A 19,312-nucleotide genomic window follows, 5' to 3' on the forward strand; every position below is an offset into this window, starting at 1 on the left:
CAGTGTTTAGCCATTTCAAAGAAATATTGCAGGGCCGAAAACTGAAAAATTATTCATCAGCTGTTTTGAATACTACCTTAGATGACAGAAAATACCACATAAAGAAAGATGTGTGTATTATCTGCTTTGGTGCTCTTATTGCACAAAAACAGTGGGATAATACCCATGTATTTATAAGGAACCATGCAAAATATTTCACAGGTACGTGTGAAATTCAGATTTTGTCATCATACCGGAACTCCCTAAAGCACTGTACAGAGGTTTTTCATTGTCCAGGCTACTAGAATTATGCAGCTAGGACGATCAAGGTTACCTTTAGATGCAAAAAATGCAAATTATGTGGCACTCTATCTTTCATTCATTTGAGCTAGAAACAACCATTTTGATAAAATCTGCATATTTTGGGAATTTTGTGGCAAATTCAGTAAAATCATAATTATGCTGTAAACTCTGCTGCCACGGATTCACATAAATCCACTGATCTCACCATTGCCTATTGTTTTATTAGGAACATATTTGTGACTGGTAAACATAACCTCATCATTATAATTTCAGTCAATGTCCATTGTTAGCTGCACTTTGAATAAAACAGCTTGTAATACAGTAAATACCTAATGGATACCTTATCTATTGCCATCTCAGGCTTCTGGTGACATTTACACAGGGCTAACGATATCATCAGAAACCCTCAATGATTGTGTCGGACCAGATTACACATTTGCCTGTTATGCATGCTATGCAAGTACTAACCATTGTTTATGTGCAAGTAGATAAACCTTAACCTTAGAAAACAGGCAACTAGTTTAGGTGCTACCCATGTATAACACACAAATACCATAATAATGTGTATTGTCTACTCACAAGACAGATTGAGGAATGCAGCCAAATGGCTATGTTAACACATAGTCAGAACATGAGTGTTCACAAAAAGTGGTCAAATCAGATGCTTAGAGCTTTTAAAAAAAAAAAAAGTTCTGTTACATCAACTGAGGAAGGAAATGTGGTCTTGAGCTGTTGGTGAGCCACACTCATTTTGTGAAAGCTAGATAGAAGCCCTCACAGTTTTCTTTATCCTGGTTTATTCTTTACAACTCAAGTCTACTACTCAATATCTGTGAGAGCAATTTCTTGGGCACATTGGGAGATTCGCCCTACAAACATCTTCTTGTTCCCTGGAAACATTTATCATTATGCAGTTCATGTTACTTTTAATCAGAAAAGACACTTTTCCAGTAAGCCTTCAGTACATTCTTTTCTGAGTGTCAGGCATGCACGGGACTTACTTGGTGCCAACCATCTTGCAGACATTCGAAGCTCGCAGGTCTGGCGGACACTCTGACTTCCAGAAGTGCTCAGTGTCTCAGAAGAATGTACTGGAGAAGACAAAAAATGTAGTTTAAATGTGCTAGAGCATGAAAGAACAGGCAGACATATATGCCCTTTCCATGTATTAGCACATTAAAAGGACCTATTGGCCTTCAAAATGTGTATTCTAAAACGGTCTCGTCTGCCAGTGTGTGAGATGGCCCCACCACGGTTTAGTACTAGAACCCCGACACCCTATCTAGTTGTGCCCCTGAGCTGGAGAATTTAAACTATCAGAATTAACTGTCCCAGGACCGTTGTCTTCTTACAAATAGTAGGCGTGTGGTTTTTCATAAATCAAACAAGTATGGGCTTGTTGTGGCTCTCGGATCCCGCACACTTCGGCCTCCGGTCAAATATTTGTGACCTGTAACTTCCTGCATAATTGTCAACACACCGGAGTATGCCAGCAACCGTGTTGTTAATTGTGCCAGTGCTTGTTTCCCACCTGCTCACCCCCAGATTTGATTTAATTAAAACTTTTTGGATCGTCAGCAAATTAGTTTGTGACCACTTAATCCAAACAGCCATTCATAACACAAGCCAGCAATTATTCTGTGATTAAATAGTATCCTTTATAAATGTAGGTTTGCACTACTGGTCAATAATACTTTTTCTTACTTTAGGATTGGAGCGGGAGCGAAAACGTTCTCTTGGCAAACCATTACTCGGTGGTCCTTTCTCGTTAATTGATCACAACCGGCAGCCCAAATCCAACAAAGACTACCTCGGACAGTTTGTGCTCATTTATTTCGGGTTTACTCACTGCCCTGATATCTGTCCAGATGAAATTGAGAAAATGGTCCTTGTCGTTGACGAAATTGGTAAGTCTTTTTTAATGACTTCTAAAAAGATTAATGTTGTGTTGCAAATCAGATCGTATTGCCACTGTTTTACAAATGAAGTACGGAAGAATATATTTCAAGGCAATACTTTTTTTTCATTTATAGGAAATTTGAATTTGTTACTTGCTGTACTTCTCAATGGCAATTTGTTTGTGTTGAATGAAGGCCCTCTAGTGGCCAAAAGCTGATCTTCATGATCGGAGACTTCCCTAGCTACAAGCGGTTTAATTATACTGTTGTTTAAAGACTGTATATTAAAGTGAAAGGGCACCAATGTGCACAGAGGTACAGTCAATAGTCCAATTGCGTGCATGTGCCGGCAAGTGCCATGTTAACGGTACTGAGCAAAATGAACACTTCTGTTTTGGTCATTAACACAGTGAGTCATGACGGGTTCCTTATCCACTAGGCCACAGTTCCTATTACATTGTACACAATTTAGTATTGAAAAAGACTATGGGTCTGATTTAGAACTTGGGGGGGCCGTTCTCACAACGGTGACGGATGTCCCGTCCGCCAAAATCTAAATAAGGCCCTAGGATTGTTGCATATGCTATTGAGTTGGAAACAGTTGTGTAGTTCGATGTTAAACTGAGGGCTTGAAGCGACTCTTACTCCTAATCCATTGTGGCATCCCCAGATACCATCGACCTTTCCAGAGTTAGGGATGCAGGCAAGTGGGGAGGTTGAGAGGTACAGTAGGTATAAGCTCTTAGAACACCCTATGCAGCTTCTGCCCTCACACATTTTGACTGCCAAGATGCAGCTTTTGGTCTTGCCATGAAGTGGGTTAGTCAAGCTGCTGATTTTGTGTGATCAGTGGCCCGCCACCTTTGACAGTAAATCTCTTAGGTTTTCCAATATCACTGGGTATACACCCCTTTACCTTAAGCAGGTGGTATACTCTGGTACAAAATGAGCTGAATTTGTAAGCTGGCGACTATCTGATGAACAACTTACTTACTTCGGTAACAAATTATCTGGTAGAGACATTATAGTTGCAGATCCCTTGCTGACCCACCCATCCTCCCCACTCTGTGAAGTGATTTCTAGGGAAAGGGGCTCCCTTTCAGGGCCCTAGTTCTAGTGCACCAGTCTCAGTGTTCTTCATATCTCCACGCTTCTGGTGTGGAAAGTCATGAAAAAAACCTGACATCAGCGCACCGGGTGACGCTTGTTTATGACTGTGGTTATCACAATGACCACAACGCCAACGATGGATGTGGAGTTGAACGATGCCACCTAACAGTGTGCAAGGGTTCTCCTGAAAGAAAAATCTCCAAATCCAGTCTGACGCATGACGGAAATTCTAAGGTAAGGAATCTGCAACTAGAATATGTCTCTACCAGATAATTTGTTACTGAATGTAAGTAACTTGTTCGTTAAAGTGACATTGGAATTGTGATACTATGTTACTTTACAAAAAGCATAGAAATTCACTGAAATAATTAAAGGTTAGAGGGCCGTTTTAGTTGACATCTCATCATGTGGCTATGCAAAGCAATTAGGAAACACACTGACATCTCTCTGGCCCACCTTCGATGCCTCTGGGAGGAAGACTTAGCAAGACCTCTTCACGACATCGAGTGGTCTAGAGCAGTGGTTCCCAACCTTTTGACCTTTGTGGACCCCCACTTTATCATTACTGAAACCCGGGGACCCCCACAGGATCATTATTGGATTCCGGGGACCCCCCTTTGAGTCATTACTGAAAGCTGGGGACCTAATCTGTTAGCATTGTTTAATTTTCTAAGTGGTCACAGACTCCCTGAGGAGGCTTCACGGACCCCCACGTGCCCCGGATCCCCAGGTTGGGAACCACTGGTCTAGAGCCCTGGAATGCCCAAAGACTGTTTTGAGGAATGTTCGTTTTGAAAGCATCCTATATATGATCCTTCACAGGGCTTATCTTACACCCTCTCGTCTAAATCTTATGCTCCCCGCAGGCAATTTCACTTGTTCTAGATGTCTCACCCAGGTTGCCAATCTTTGGCACATGCTCTGGTCCTGCCACTGCATAGCACCCTCCTTTTGGCCAAGCGTCTACTAACCATACTGTACACAGGAGGGCCCAACACCCCCAGCTTTCTTGCAGTGGTGTAAGGCATTACTTAGATGGGGAGAGACAGAAAACTCTGCACTTCATTGGGAGGGTGTGTCGGCGCCCCATAGCCGCTGCCTGGGACACTATGCTTATACAGCACAAGGAACTGGCAAAAGAGAACCTCCCTCCCTCACTGTGTCAAATTTAACAGCCTCAGGCCCCGGCTACCCTCCCCCCTCCATCACAATATGCCAGAGTTTACACCCGTTCCTCAAACCCCTTAAATTCTGTTTCTCAGCATTAAACCATTATTGCTCGTGCTCCCCCTGGTTTCTTTTTTCAAGTTCTGCAACCCATTCCCATTATTTATTGGGTCCCCCTCATCTTTTTGACACATAGGGAGACAATTTTATACAACAGGACGTAGCTGAAAGATTCTGACATTTTACATCATGAGCCAGTCCAATTCACTCCTAGCCTATTGTTTGTGAAAGTATTGAACTTTGGTTTCTTTCATTTATGGAGATTTATCTGAAGATTTTTTGTTCTTTTCCTATTACAATTGCTAATGTCTAACTAAGAATGCCACCCATTTTTATCTTATCCTGCTACACCTGCTAATGTCTATAATTGATAAAACCCAATAATAATTGTTTCATCGTTAGAAGACAGGAACTAATAAAGCTGGAAAGTGGCCTCTGCTATCTGGTAGAAAGCATCCTTCCATCACCTCAGGCTCTAAACACTAGGGCAATATTAAAGTGATTATTAAGTAAAAACAAAACTCTGGCACTGAAGGGAACTACCTTGTGTGCAGATGTGCTGATTGTAAAAGAGAAAAATGCCGTCGCTCAAAGTGAAGGTCCCCAGTCGCTGAAGTAGGCTGACCCTTTACCCCATGCTGTATGCTGTGGTGGGTGGAAGCAAAAAGTGAACAATGGATGAAGAGAGGTGGCTTAAAATCCCTTTATGTATGTGTATTGTACATATAATGTTAATAAAATCAAAAGGACTTGACTTACGGCAGTCCTAAAAAAAAAAAATTCAAACCCTCTCATTCTCTAGATCAGTGGTTCTTAATCTATGATTTAGGGGCCCCACGGGGTCTGCAAAGCCTACTGAGGGGGTCCTCAATAGGCTTAGAAAATTAATAGCAGATTAATTAAGTGTATATCAATAAAGAAACAAAATGTACCATAGAAAATGTTAAAATGTTCTGTAAATGTGAAGGAATTTCAATTGAATGCTAAAAAATAAGTTGGTATTCTCATTGATTCATGGGAGTCGTGAAAGTGCATCAACAGAGTGTAGTATACACAGAGTTAAAACAACAAGTTATGGACGGAATGCTGAACATTGTCAAACACTCACCCCCAGTCATAGATCTGGGTTTAATCCATCGTTCTTTTGCTCACCATGCCACCCCAGTTTGGACCCAGCCATATACAAATCAGTCTTGACCCTGTTCCTCATGGGGACAGTGCAGACCGAACTGCCAAGCCAGGTCCTCACTGGACCGGAAACAAGCATCCTGGGACCGGTTTCGGGGTTTCACCCCTCATCAGCCAGACTAGCTTGAATCCAGTGGCATGGGAAGCACGGGACCCACGTCTGGGCATACCCTTCCCACTTAGGGCGACAAAGCAACAACGAATGTTTGACAATGTTCAGCATTCCGTCCATCACTTGTTGTTTTTGTATACACAGAGTTGCGTCAACTGAATTTAGAAAAGCTCCAACCTTCCTATTAATTCTTTAAAAAAAAAAAAAAAAATATATATATATATATATGTATATATATATATATATTTGTTTGTGAATTAAATATTACCTCATCATTTGTGTATTAGTTTAGTAAACGCATGCTTCTGTATTTTTTGTGCATTGCTTTGTGGTTCAAATCATTGAAAATGTTTAGGCCAGGTTCCCGGCCTTCCATTAACGACTTAGTGAGTGGTCCCAAGACTCGAGTAATGATTCAGTGGGGGCCCCTGGGTTCCAGTAATAATTATGTGGTGGTTTACAGAAAGTCAAAAGATTAAGAAACACTGTTATAGTTTAAATCGTCAGAGATTATTTCTGTGTGCGTCAGAAGTTCCCACGCCTTATTTCCATAACCTCTGTCTCATCCTGCAGGTAAATTTGACCGGGCTGTTTCACACATTGGTGTGTAAAATCTCCTTTTAGCTAGAAATAATGACTTTTAGTTTTTCTCTTTTTTTTAATTTTTTTAAATCCCAGATGATGTTCCCAGTTTGCCTAACTTGACCCCATTATTCATCACTATTGACCCCGAGCGGGACAGTCCCGAAGCTATCGCCAATTATATCAAAGGTAAGTGTTTTATGGACTGTGTGTTTTAATGAGGTGGGCCTTCACGGGTGTAAAAGTGATTTTTGAAAATTAATATTATGCATACCAATGAGACCATTCTTCCGTGTTCATATTGTGAAAAAGTGCCTTTAAGACACGTTTGAGGTGGGTTTTGTAGTTTTTAATCTATTTGTGTTCGTTTTGTTTTAAAACAGTTCTATAGCTGGTTCGAGCTTACTTGGTTTTTCACATTTTATTCATATTCATTTATTGGTAAGCAGCAGTGAATTAGATGTTTGGACCTATTGAATTAAATTCACAAAACAGCTGTCAAGTGCGTAAGTAGGACTTGCACAGTTGCCATCCTGCAATTGTGTAGTTTCGCTATGATTGCTGAAGAGTTCTTTGCTATTTGTTGTAGTGTTCTACGTCTTTGAAAGATGGAATATGTTTGATGCTAATTAAATTGAGTTGCAGATAATGGAACCGGTAAATATTTGAAGAAGCCTTTAAGATTCCTGAATCAGCTAGTGCGTTAATACCTGGACATTTCCATAATTACTGACGCCTACGATCTTAGTTGCTATTACGTATTACTATGTACTCCGTTTTATACTTTATATTTCAGAATTTTCTCCAAAACTGATCGGATTGACTGGTTCATCGGAACAAATTGAACAGGTTTCCAAAGCTTTCAGAGTCTATTACAGCCCGGGGCCCAAGGATGAGGACAACGACTATATAGTAAGTAAATCCTTTGTTGCATCTTTACTTCTTTTAGATTAACAAATTAATGCCTACGCCCATTGGGCATTTTTAGCAGGGCAATTGTAAGTTAACTTAAATGAAAATCGTTGTGGCTCTGCGTGTCACCGTTAAATAATACAAATAAAATGTTTTCATTTTATAAAAATGTTTCATAAGCATTTTAAAGCTCCTTCAAAAGCGATTCCTCTGTGAGAGTACGAATTTCAATACTCACAGAAGAGTAAATAGCGCAGCATGCGGTAGTGCCGGGCACTGCATGTATCACTGCTGTTCAGGTTTGTACAGACTTCTGTGGGTGTGCATTCTGTCGCTTCGGTTGTGTATCTTTTTTTGTGACGGAACTCTGTGTGAGTGTTGTTATGCTGAAGATTTCTGAACCGGCCTGCGCTGAGCTCCAGTGACGTCATCGGTGGATTGTTAATGTGGAGATGATGTGAAGAGAGTAAGGTGCCCACTGGAAGTAGGGAGTTTGGAACATGGGCAGCATAGTAAGATCCTAGCATGGAAGTTCATGTGATATGACAAGTTGGTGAAAGCAGCAAAAGAAACAGGTACTTCCCACCGGCGTTATTATTAACAGTGGAGTTGCTGGTCCGGAGTATGTGAGTCAGCATGCTAATTGTATACCGGCACTGCATGCCTCAGTTTGTTAATCTGTCTAAAAACACAAAGTAACTGGACTGAAGATGCTGGCAGTAGATGTCTGAGTAAATGTACATTATAGCTTGTAAGTACATTAAGCAGTTATGAGGGCGCAAGAGAAATAACATTCTTTGCAGAATTTACACCCATGTGCTACAAAACATCCGTATTCACGATGTAACAAAGCAAGGGCAGATTGTTTTCATTTGGCATGGAGTGCAGTCTGCATACTGTGATTTTATGAGGGAGGCGGCATATTGTTAACAGGACAAACTGGCCTTGCAAAGATGCTACCCCCAGGTATGCCTCATCCAACAAATGCTATGGAAAAAGTAAGGGAGTGAATGTAATACCTCTGCTGGCTGTCCTTTGTCAGTGCTAAACAATCAGTGCAACAGCATGGCTGTTAGCCAAGGACCACTTGCGCTTACCGTGGATTAGATGGCTTAGTAAATAGTCATCCATGGAGGTGATCTTATTTAGAAGCAATAGCTGGCGCCCCAGAAGGCAGATCTTAGCTGACTCCACTGGTACTTTGCACGACAAATCGTTGTAAGCCATCGACCCTCATGAGAGGTGTCGGGTGCAGGCGAATGGGCTCAAAGAACCCAGTCCATTTCATACCACAGTTGTGTTACCTTCTCTCATTAATGATGAGCTCTTGCTAAATGTTAGCTTTTGGTTTACTCCGCTACAAGTCATGGGGGAAGGGGTGATGAAAGAGGCCACTCACTGCATGTAGAACATGTTGAGATAAGGAGTCATCTTTAATATAGAGTGCTTTTCTAGGCTGCCTTTTCTACTTGATGTTCTTAATTCACCGTCTTCTAGTTGGAGACCCATTTGCTTAAAATTAGAATATTGTCTGTAGTTTCACCATGGTGAACTCTGTACCTCTCTGTTTTTGGAAAGCTGTAAAGAACCGAGCAACACTGGGCACCACACTTTAGTAGTTTTAATGCTCGTCAAACCAAAGCAACACGTCACAATGCCTATTCTCAACTAAAAGGCTAGTGCTCTTCCTGAGGGTAATGTCACCTTACTTTCCACAAGGACTTCAAATCATAGTACAGATGACCCTTTGTAACCACCAATCATTGAGAATGTACTGTGAATTACTAACCCCTCCGCATTAGTATATTTTTATTAATGGTTTGTAAAAAAAAAAAAAGCATTTCAAAACGGTGTTTGTAAAATTACAGAACAGTTAATTCATTAAAGAACAGTTATTCCAAGAGTCTTATAAAGTGGTTGAACATATTTCAGAATATAAGAAAAAAGCCCCAAAGTATCCGGCTTGTATCAATGTTGGTGAAAGTTAAAGGGACACAGGCAATAGCACCGGGGTGACACAGGATCAACATTTGTTAACAATTGAAAAATGATTTGTGGCTAATATGAGTTAAAAATGTATACGTGACAAGAACATGTACTAATGTCTCTTGTTCATAAAGGCGAAAACAACTTAGAATAAAACTGATTGTTCCTCCATTTGCTGATCTTGTCCAAAGTCAGAACAAATGAAGATCCTACCAAGAGCTGGCATATTCCGCCTTCTGGTATGTTAATGATGTGCATGGACACCGGGTCTGTGACGCTCATATTAGGCTTTCCTCTCACTACATTTCTTTCTAGATTAATAATACAAGCAAATTGAAACATAGAAATCTCCATATATGTCTTAGAGTGCTAATAAAAGGCCATCTGATGCTGAAAGTGTAATCACGCTAGTAAAATGGTCCAGAACAGAGAGTAAAATCCAGTGTTTCTTATCACAGTGTATAAAATAGGAGACAGTGGCTTCTCAACTATATCCTAACTGCCTATGATTATAGAAGTGCCATAAAAAATGCCTTTTGTTTATACCAGGATTCTGAATGACACAAAGCCTTTGATGCATTTAAGGATAAACAAATATTCATTTATGTTTCCAGATTTCTAAATCTGATGGGAGGGCACAAATAGGAAGATGCTAAAACCTATAGGATGAAAGCCTTATTTGACATTGATAGTACAATTTTGCAAAACAGGTTTGCAACAGTTGAAGACTGGATAAATTCCAGGCGCAGCATTATTTGTTGTTAGGTAGGTGTTAGAGCAGAATTGAGACTGATAGTATAATGACCCTTTCACATTTAGCATCCACAGCTGTAAGAAACTAAGTGGCCTGTTCTTTACTGGTATATTGTCTCTAGCACTCCCTTTAGTACAAGAGATAGAAAAATATGTTGTGAACGCCAACAGCTCGCTGTAGACAGCAACTTGATCTGTTTAATTAAAGAACTGCACACTCAAACATGAGTCGGCTCAATTCAGCGAAGCGTTTGGCTGTTTTTCAGAGTGGACACAAGCAGATAACAGCTATGGCAAATCTGTAGCTCTACCTCCATGTTTAATCAACTTCTACTCATTAGATTTTCTGAGACGACCAGAAAAATAGTTTTCCCCTCAGGCTAGTTTGGAGAACAATAAAAATGTAAGATGTTGAATTATTGGACTATATCCATGTTGGTTATCAGCACCATCTATCTGACCTGAATAATTTTTAACAGATGACTTGTCAAAAATAAAAATAACATCATTCAGAAAAGCGAATAAATCCGTTTTACGGAAAATTTCTGGGGACTTTATTTTAAGAATGTTCCTGTATAAATATCGGGAGATCATGTATGAATTTAATTTGTGTTGGAAGCCTCAAGTTACCATTTGCAGTTAAAATGTTGACCCTTTGCGTTATATTATGTGTATTTGTAAAGTGAATTGTATTTGAAAGTTTCATAGCTGTTGTGGAGGTATTTTCTCCTTTCTTTAATAAAAGTATTTTCAAGTATTTAAAGTATATTTTGATAATATGCTGTAGGAATAAGACATTTAAAGTCCATTACAATGAGCCGATCAGTAATCTAGAATTTAAAGATTAGGATGTAAAAGTGATCATAGCAGTAATACGTCTCAAACTGGGGCACATAGCTTTTGCAAGGCAAGCCGATGCTACATGTTTAAAGTCATTTTTCCCACCACTTGGACATAGTGGCTTCAGTTATTTCAATAAAAGTATAATTTGGGGTGAGATTATGATGAAAGAAGGTCAATTTGCTTTATTCCTGAAAGGATTGAAAACAAAATATTTTCTACCACCCGGTATGACCAAGTCTGGAGTAAACCCTCTTTTAAGTTGGCACATCATGAATTTGGTGCTGTTTTTTTCTATTAATTTTAAATTATATTTTGGTATGTTTTCAAGCTCCTAATATAGATTTGACTTGATGAAGGGCTGTAGAACTAAGGTATTGATTTAGAGTTCAGTGGGTGGGTTACTCTGCCACAGAAGTGACTCATATCCCATCTGCTGTATTTCAAGTTCATTATATCTAGTGGCTCTTGTAAATGACAGACAAGATATCAGTAGCCTATCTCCCAAACTCTAAATCATGCCCAAAACCTTAATTTAGGGTAAGAAAATACCACCTGCAAAGCAAAATCAACATTTTATTTTAACACACGGGTTAAAAATGTGCTTGCTATTAAAAATAACAAAGATGTAAAATTATATTGGCTGGGTTAGGAAAGGGGTGGGGTAGAATATATAATGTGGAAGAGGTATAGAGGAATAAAATGATGCCCATAAAATGAAATAACTGGAACAGGAAGGAACCGCTGGATGATCATTTATCCCAGGAAAAAACCCTCACTTCCCACACAACATATAGTGGTCAAAGAACTCTGACATAAAACTTCCAGACCCTTGTTACTATGACTACTCCACGAACATGGGAGCCTTCTTTAGGTTTGTTGAAAAATGCTTTAGCTGAGTGAACCTGAGTAAAAATATGTTAGAAATGGGGTCTCTGGTTGGCAGTCAGTTTGCACTCTGTCCAAGCAGGGACCCTCACTGTAGTCCGGATAATGGAGATACACACCTAGGATAACCCCTGCTCAAGCCCTTTGGTAGCTTGGCACAAACAGTCAGGCTTATCTCAAAGGCAATGTGTAAAGTATTTGTACAATCACATGCAGTACCACAGGGGAAACACCTCAAAAGTAATTAACACCGGTTCAGAACAATAACCAATATTTATCAGAGTAAAACAAGACCAAAACAACAGAAATCCAACATACACAAGCAAAGTTATGAATTTTCAAGGATTAAACTTCAATATAGCGCTTAGAAACACAAATGATTCAATTTGGTGTTATCACGGTGTCATGACAAGGTCGCTCCCAACAATCCGACGCCAATGGCACCAGTCAGAGAGTCACACGGATCCCCAGGCACAGTACTTTGTGAAAGTATCAAAATAAGCTGGTGCACGGAGTCTGGTAGGCGAGGCGTTGCTGGATCCGGTGCATCGTTGGTTCCTTTGCTGCAGGGCAGTGGAGGTGAAGCGGCGCCAATGTGAAGCGTCAGTTCCCTGCAGCCCGTGGCAGCATCGGGTGTCACGGACATCGGTGACACAGCACTCAGGACTCATGACTCCAGTAGGGTTCACAGCTTCGGTTGCAGGCGGCGTCGCGGGGTCAGGCAGTGGCATCAGTCTGGGCGTCTTCCGAAGTCAGTGCACTTTTGCTCTCAAGGGCCCAGAAACTGGTGTAGGCACCACCTGGCGGGTCACAGTCCACAGCGAGTGAACTCAGACACTGGTAGGTGAAGTCTTTGCTGCCCTTTAGACTTCTTAACTGGAGGCAAGCTCAGTTCAAGCCCTTGGATAAACTTCACAAGCAGGATACTCAGCAAAGTCAAGTCTTTGCCATTTCTACAGAAACAGCTACTGTAGGCCAACCCAGCAAAGCACACACAGCAAAGGGGCAGTACTCCTCCTCCAGCTCTTCAGTTGTTCTCCTTGGCAGATGTTCCTTTTGATCCGGAAGTGTTCTAAAAGTCTGGGGTTTGGGTTCACTACGTATCCCCATTTCTGCCTTTGAAGTAGGCAAACTTCAAAGGAGAGACTCTGTTGTTGACAAGATCCTTCCTTTCCCAGGCCTAGCCACGGACACACACCAAATGGCCGGAGACTGCATTGTGTGAGGACATGCCCAGCCCTTTCAGGTGCAGGTGTCAGCCCCTCCCTTCCCACTCTAGCCCAGAAGACTCATCATGATATGCAAGATACTCCGCAGCTCCCTTTGTGTCATTGTCTAAAGGGAATTCACAAACAGCCCAACTGTCAGTCTGACCCAGATGTGGATTCCACAGGCAGACAGAGGCACAGAATGGTTAAGCAAGAAAATGCCCACTTTCTAGAAGTGGCATTTTCAAGCTGGTAATCCAAAAAACAACTTTACCTAAAGGTATATTTTTAAATTGTGAGTTCAGAGACCCCAAACTCCGTATCTCTATCTGATCTCAATGGGAAACTACACTTAAAAGGTACTAAAGGCAGTCCCCGTGTTAACCTATGGGAGAGATAGGCCTTGCAATAGTGAAAACCGAATTAGGCAGTATTTCACTATCAGGACATAAAAAACACACAAGTACATGACTTACCTTTTAAATACTCTGCACCCTGCCCATGCGGCTACCTAGGGCTTACAGTAGGGGTGACTTAGATGTAGTAAAAGGGGAAGTTTGGGCCTGCAGGTATGTGGAATTCCTATCGCCCGGGACATCTTGTTTGCGGTCAAGGGCAACAAGTTTTTATGTTTACTTTGTCCTTGGGACAAGTAGGCCCAACCCTCTGCAGCACAAACCCTTTGGCTGCCTGTTTACAGAGAGTGGAACTCTCTGCAGTTGAGGTAATGTGTTTCCAAAAGATAATGCTGTTCGAACTTGTATTTATGGTTCATTATTTGAAAGCCTTCATTATTAGGGTGAGTGCTGTAAATAAATGTTTTAAGGTCACACTTCACTACTGAGTATAATGCTCCCAGAATGCTCTCTGATTAGATGCAAATAAAGTGTCATTTAGTAAAATGTGTTGATGCATGCTAGTATTTCCCAAAAATATTTCTAATGGAAAATCAGTGTAATCATTTTCAACACGAATATGGGAAGCATGAAAATAAACAAACACTGACAAAGCCAACTGATCTGACATATTTTTTATAAGTCTTTTAGTTTCATCAATGCGTGTCTTGTTTTGACATGGCTTTTGTAACACTTTATTGTTGTGGGAGCTACCAGGCCCTCAACATTGTAACAAACACTGGCAAAAAACGCCCAAAATGTTTTTGAACTCTAAAAGCACACGTTGCCACCAGTGGCATAACAAAGGCCCCGCAGCTGCCCTCCAGGGGGCCCCTTCAGCACAGCACCTGCCCTGAGTGAGTCTGGAGAGGGGGCTCCTCCATGTTCTTTGCAAAGGGGCACCCTCCAGTTTCGTTACGTCACTGATTGCCACTGTAGTTCCTGACACTGAACAAAACTACTTTGTGTGCCAATATGCTCCTTGTGGAAGAGCAGAATGCGATCACTCACAGTAAAGCCAGCCGAAAGAGAGAGAAATAGAAGTTTAATAACAACAAAATGTCTTTGTTAACACCAGACCTAATTAGGGACCAAGACCCACATGTAGGTAGCTTTTTGCATGTCGCAAACAGCGACTTTCGCTGTTTGCGACGTGCAAAAAGCACATTGCGATGCACAAACACAGTTTTGCGATTCAGTAACCTGGTTACCGAATCGCAAAACAGGTTTGCGACTCGCAATTAGGAAGGGGTGTTCCCTTCCTAATTGCGACTCGTAGTGCAATGTAGGATTGTTTTGTGACCGCGAACGCGGGTGCAAACCAATCACAGTTTACACCCATTTCAAATGGGTGCTAACACTTTCGCAAAAGGGAAGGGGTCCCCATGGGACCCCTTCCCTATTGTGAATGTCACTGTAAACATTTTTTCAGAGCAGGCAGTGGTCCTGTGGACCACTGCCTGCTCTGAAAAAATGAAACAAAAACGTTTAATTTTTCGTTTTTGTAATGCATCTCGTTTTCCTTTAAGGAAGCAGTCACAGACATGGTGGTCTGCTGTCTCCAGCAGGCCACCATCCCTGTGAGGGCCGCTATTTCTAAGGGGGTCTCAAATTGCGACCCACCTCATGATTATTCACTAGGTGAGCATTTGCGGAGCCCTTGCGAATCACAGATGGTGTCAGGGACACCATCCTACATTCGGATTTGCGACTCGCAAATTGCGAGTCGCTCTGACTCGCAATTTGTGGGTCGCAAATCTGACCCTACCTACATGTGGCCCCAAATTCTTAAAGAAAGTCACAAAAGTGCACCCATGGTGTATGTCGTACCCCTATAAAATATTTGTGAACTGTATTTTAGCATGGGTAAATACGCATGTGTAGATTTGCTCATGTGAAAATCTATTGAGCATCTGCAAGTTCATTTTCCCTCCGGCCACTTTCTTCCCAACCCTGGAAGAAGTTCTAATTCTGCCATTGTCAGGAGTAAATGTCCAACCTTTCTTATTATGGGAAAATATTAGAGAGAAACTGGTGAAAATCTTTAAAACATGCAGGTTAGTAGGTTTGCAGACTCAAAGGCATTCCAGCCCTGGAACTATTGCTTACTGCTTCCTCCAGACCCAGTGTGCAGATCTGCAGAAAGGTGGCAAAATAAGGAAATTACTACAGTAGGGATTGAAACTGCAAGTATTCAAGCCCTATTATGGTAGTAGCCCTGGCATTATCAGAGCTCTTACATAATGAGATTGCTGCCATAATTTGTCGCCACACTACATGGCACCAAAGGGACAAGTAGATCTTTTTCCAGGACAAGTAGATTTGAGAAGCAGCCTGTCCCCTGGACAAGTAGATATTTTAATAAATTCCACACCCCTGGGCCTGGCAAGCGGGTACACTTGCAAGGTCGGATTGGCAATGCAAGACTGCACACACAGACACTGCAGTGGCAGGTCTGAGGCACGTTTACAGGGCTACTCATGTGGGTGGCACAATCAGTGCTGCAGGCCCACTAGTAGCATATGATTTACAGACCCTGGGCACCTCAAGTGCACTTTACTAGGGACTTACTAGTAAATCAGAAATGCCAATCATGGATAAACTAATCACAATACAATTTAGATAGAGAGCATATGCACTTTAGCACTGGTTAGCAGTGGTAAAGTGCCCAGAGTCCTAAAGTCAACAAAAACAGGTCAGAAAAATAGGAGGAAGGAGACAAAAAGTTTGGGGATAACCCTGCAAAAAAGGGCCAGGTCCAACAAAATAAATATCTTGTCTTCCTTAGCCATGCATGGGCTATTCAAGTTATAAAAGCCTGCAGATATCCTCAAATCCAGCTAGTCATTTAGAATGTCCAGCAGAACTAGTATTTCGACACCAAAGCCACGAAAATACAGGATGTATTTTCTGTTTCTTGGACCTTGTTTCTTCATAGTTACTTCCTAAGTATACCCTCCCTTGTGTCTGTGTTGGTCAGGACCGCTATTATGGCACTTTGCCAGGGTTCATGAAGGACTTTGTGTATTTAGAGGAGAAATGCAATGCCTTTTTTATCAGAGCCGGTTCTACCTAAATAGAGAATAAATAGGTTTTGCAATATTTGTTAGCTTTTAATTTATATTATTGTCAATGTGTGGGAACCTATAAAATATTTGCCACAATTTGAGCAGTTACAATTGCTCAATTTTGTCTTCCAGGAATATCAAGGTGCTAGTAGTCTATTTCTTAACTTTCTGCAGATTATAGATGAATGTTCTTATCCGTTCTTGAAGAGTATTTGTTCCCAGAGTATGCAATGGTTTATACGCTGGTTTGCAGCACACCACATGGAATTTCACGCTGCGTTCCGGTGCAGTACGGTGTGCTAATGCTTAATTGTTATACTTATTTTTACTCCACTCACGAATGTGTGTCGCTGCGGAAGGCTATCACAGCCCAACAAGTAGGTGGCAATCACCTCTAGAGATGATTGATACGACTCAACGATACGGTTTGTCATACCCATAAGCCCTACCCCCTCTTATTCCAATGCTACTTCAGCACATAATCCGCTAGTGCTACAAGGGCACTACTAACATACGTGGATTAATGGAATACTAGGCCTCAGTGGAGGTCTCTTTGGGAGAGTGTTCAGCCTGTGAGTTGAATGCAGGCGGACCAAGCAGTGAGAAGAAAATTACATTAATTCGTGTTCACCTCCTGACGGAGCTGGCACCTCCCACGCTCCTGTCCATTGAGGAACGCGCCATCCATGTGGAGCGCATACCAATATCTAGTTACTCGATCACAAAGGATAGTTTTTCTTCACTTTCTAAGATTCAGCTACTGTGTCCTTGTCCATGCTGATACGTCGAGCTAGGTTCAGTTCTGAGCATGGCAATTGTTTGTATGTTAAAGGTTATGAACTACCTATGTTGTATTGCGGTTTCATTCATCATATAAGCTGATCTAAGCACAGACCAGTATTTCAATTACTCAAAATACTGTTTTCAGCTACAGATCATTTCGTTTTGTCATTGAGTTTTTTTAATACTAATAATTAAGTTGCTCAAACATGCGAATTCAATAATGACGTGCGTTATATAATGTTGACATATTTATAAATGTTTCAAGTCTGACACGTTGGAATGTTACTGCGTTTACATTTCTTTTACAGTTCAGCGACTTCTAAATTAATTTTTGTTTCCCAGTGTACTAGTCCTTTTTGTCCTTTTCTACGTCCTTCTTTTCCTGCATCACTCTCCGTTGCTAAACTTTCCCGTCCTTCTCCAAATACCTTAATTTTACATCTCTAATATGTTCCAGTGTTTCTGGGTTCTATTCATGGAAACTTTTGTGCCCCCCATCACATTTTACCCAAGATGTCTTATTTCCACAAGGAGTTAATAACTTCTGCTTGGGTTTCTTTGTAGCTATATCTCTAAAGAGTGTGTGTGGATTAGGATCTTGCAATATTTTGCCAGATTATCTTTAATGCTGTCGTTAGCATTTGCATTCTAAAAGTTCTGCTTTTTGTATGTTCCTATAGCATTGTTTTTACAGGAGACATATTTGAATCATAGATTAACTGATGGCATCACTATAGGATGCAGCAGTCTTCTCTATACGTGAAAAAACAATCAGATTTATATATCTGTACATTAATCTGTTATCATCACCTTTATATTTTCAATATTTTATCCATTTTACAGGTGGATCACACAATCATTATGTACTTGATTGGACCAGATGGAGAATTTCTTGATTACTACGGACAGAATAAGAAAAATACAGAAATATCTGCTTCAATTGCCGCTCATATGAGAAAATTCAAACAAAACAAATAAAATCTCTGGGCGCTGGACACTATTGCTAATCATGGACTTGATCCTATTTTCAGAAGTGATTTTTAGAAAGGCAGACAGAATTTTTTGGGGTTGCTTCCACGGCTTATGGATCTTAAACAAGCATCCCTTGTGAAGTTAGCAAGGTGTGTACAAAGGTAATATTACAAACTAAACACACACACGTTCTGCTAATCCAATGATCGTTTGTAGTTTCCCATGTAACTGACTACCAGCATCAGTGTAATAGTTCCAGGATTTTGGACCATTTCTTGGGAAGACAGATCAAGGTTTTGTTTTAAATTCGATTTTCAATCAACCCTGTAACAGAGTACTGGACGAGAATATTATAAACTGCAGGAGAATATTATAAACATTTTTAAGTTTACCTCTGAAATGCGTGCATATTTAGTAATGATTAGCAATATGATTGAATCTGTATGCTCTACTTTCATCTTTGTGGTTACTTACTTGATTGTCTGGAAACCAAACAATAAAATATTTTTGTATTCATTTCAGTGAATTAGTTATGTTTGTTTAAAGAAGAGCTAAACCATTTCCAAATGACAGATTCATATGTAGCTCACACACCTGTTATAACTGACTGTGAGGCTCATTCCCATGATATTATATTTTGTGTGTTTACCATTACTTGTAGTCCACATCGGTGGGATGTTTGAGACGTCCTTGTTTGAGGACCTATAGTTGATTTTTGTCCCTCATAATATGATAAATCTACAGACATGCTTTAGCCCTCCCATGCTAAGTCTGCTTCGTTTTTTGGACCCAAGGGTACTTGTTGGGATGAGAAATGTCCTCAGCATAGTTAACTGGTGTGCACTTGTGCATTAAATAACCAAAGTACAGGTGAAATATGTATCCTGTTTTTCTTTAGACTGCAGCACACACTAAATCCTGCATGCTGGTTGAGGCCTACGTCTGTAATTGACCAGAAGACCAAGGGGCTGACTCAGAGGTCAACAGGGGCACCTAAAGCATAATTTCTTGCAGGCATGAGACTACCATATGTGTCCTTTGATAAGTGCTGTGGCAACATAACGTTTTAGAATCCATAGACTTGGACAGGCTTTTTTAACTGTTCAAA

At 40.8% G+C, this 19,312-nt stretch overlaps 1 protein-coding gene across 1 annotated transcript in view; it reads left to right on the plus strand.

Annotated features, from left to right (window-relative positions):
- SCO1 (synthesis of cytochrome C oxidase 1) overlaps window positions 1–18,725 on the plus strand; it is a 103,264-nt gene extending 84,539 nt beyond the window's left edge. Inside the window, exons 4-7 of the mRNA XM_069200401.1 lie at window positions 1,992–2,189; window positions 6,496–6,588; window positions 7,196–7,311; window positions 18,076–18,725. Of these exons, the coding sequence (XP_069056502.1) occupies window positions 1,992–2,189; window positions 6,496–6,588; window positions 7,196–7,311; window positions 18,076–18,210 (542 nt within the window). The 3' untranslated portion in view covers window positions 18,211–18,725. The remainder of the gene's footprint in view (window positions 1–1,991; window positions 2,190–6,495; window positions 6,589–7,195; window positions 7,312–18,075) is intronic.
- The last annotated feature ends 587 nt before the right edge of the window (window positions 18,726–19,312 follow it).

The sequence above is a fragment of the Pleurodeles waltl genome, chromosome 7 (assembly GCF_031143425.1).
Source record: "Pleurodeles waltl isolate 20211129_DDA chromosome 7, aPleWal1.hap1.20221129, whole genome shotgun sequence".
NCBI classification, from domain to species: Eukaryota; Metazoa; Chordata; class Amphibia; order Caudata; family Salamandridae; genus Pleurodeles; species Pleurodeles waltl.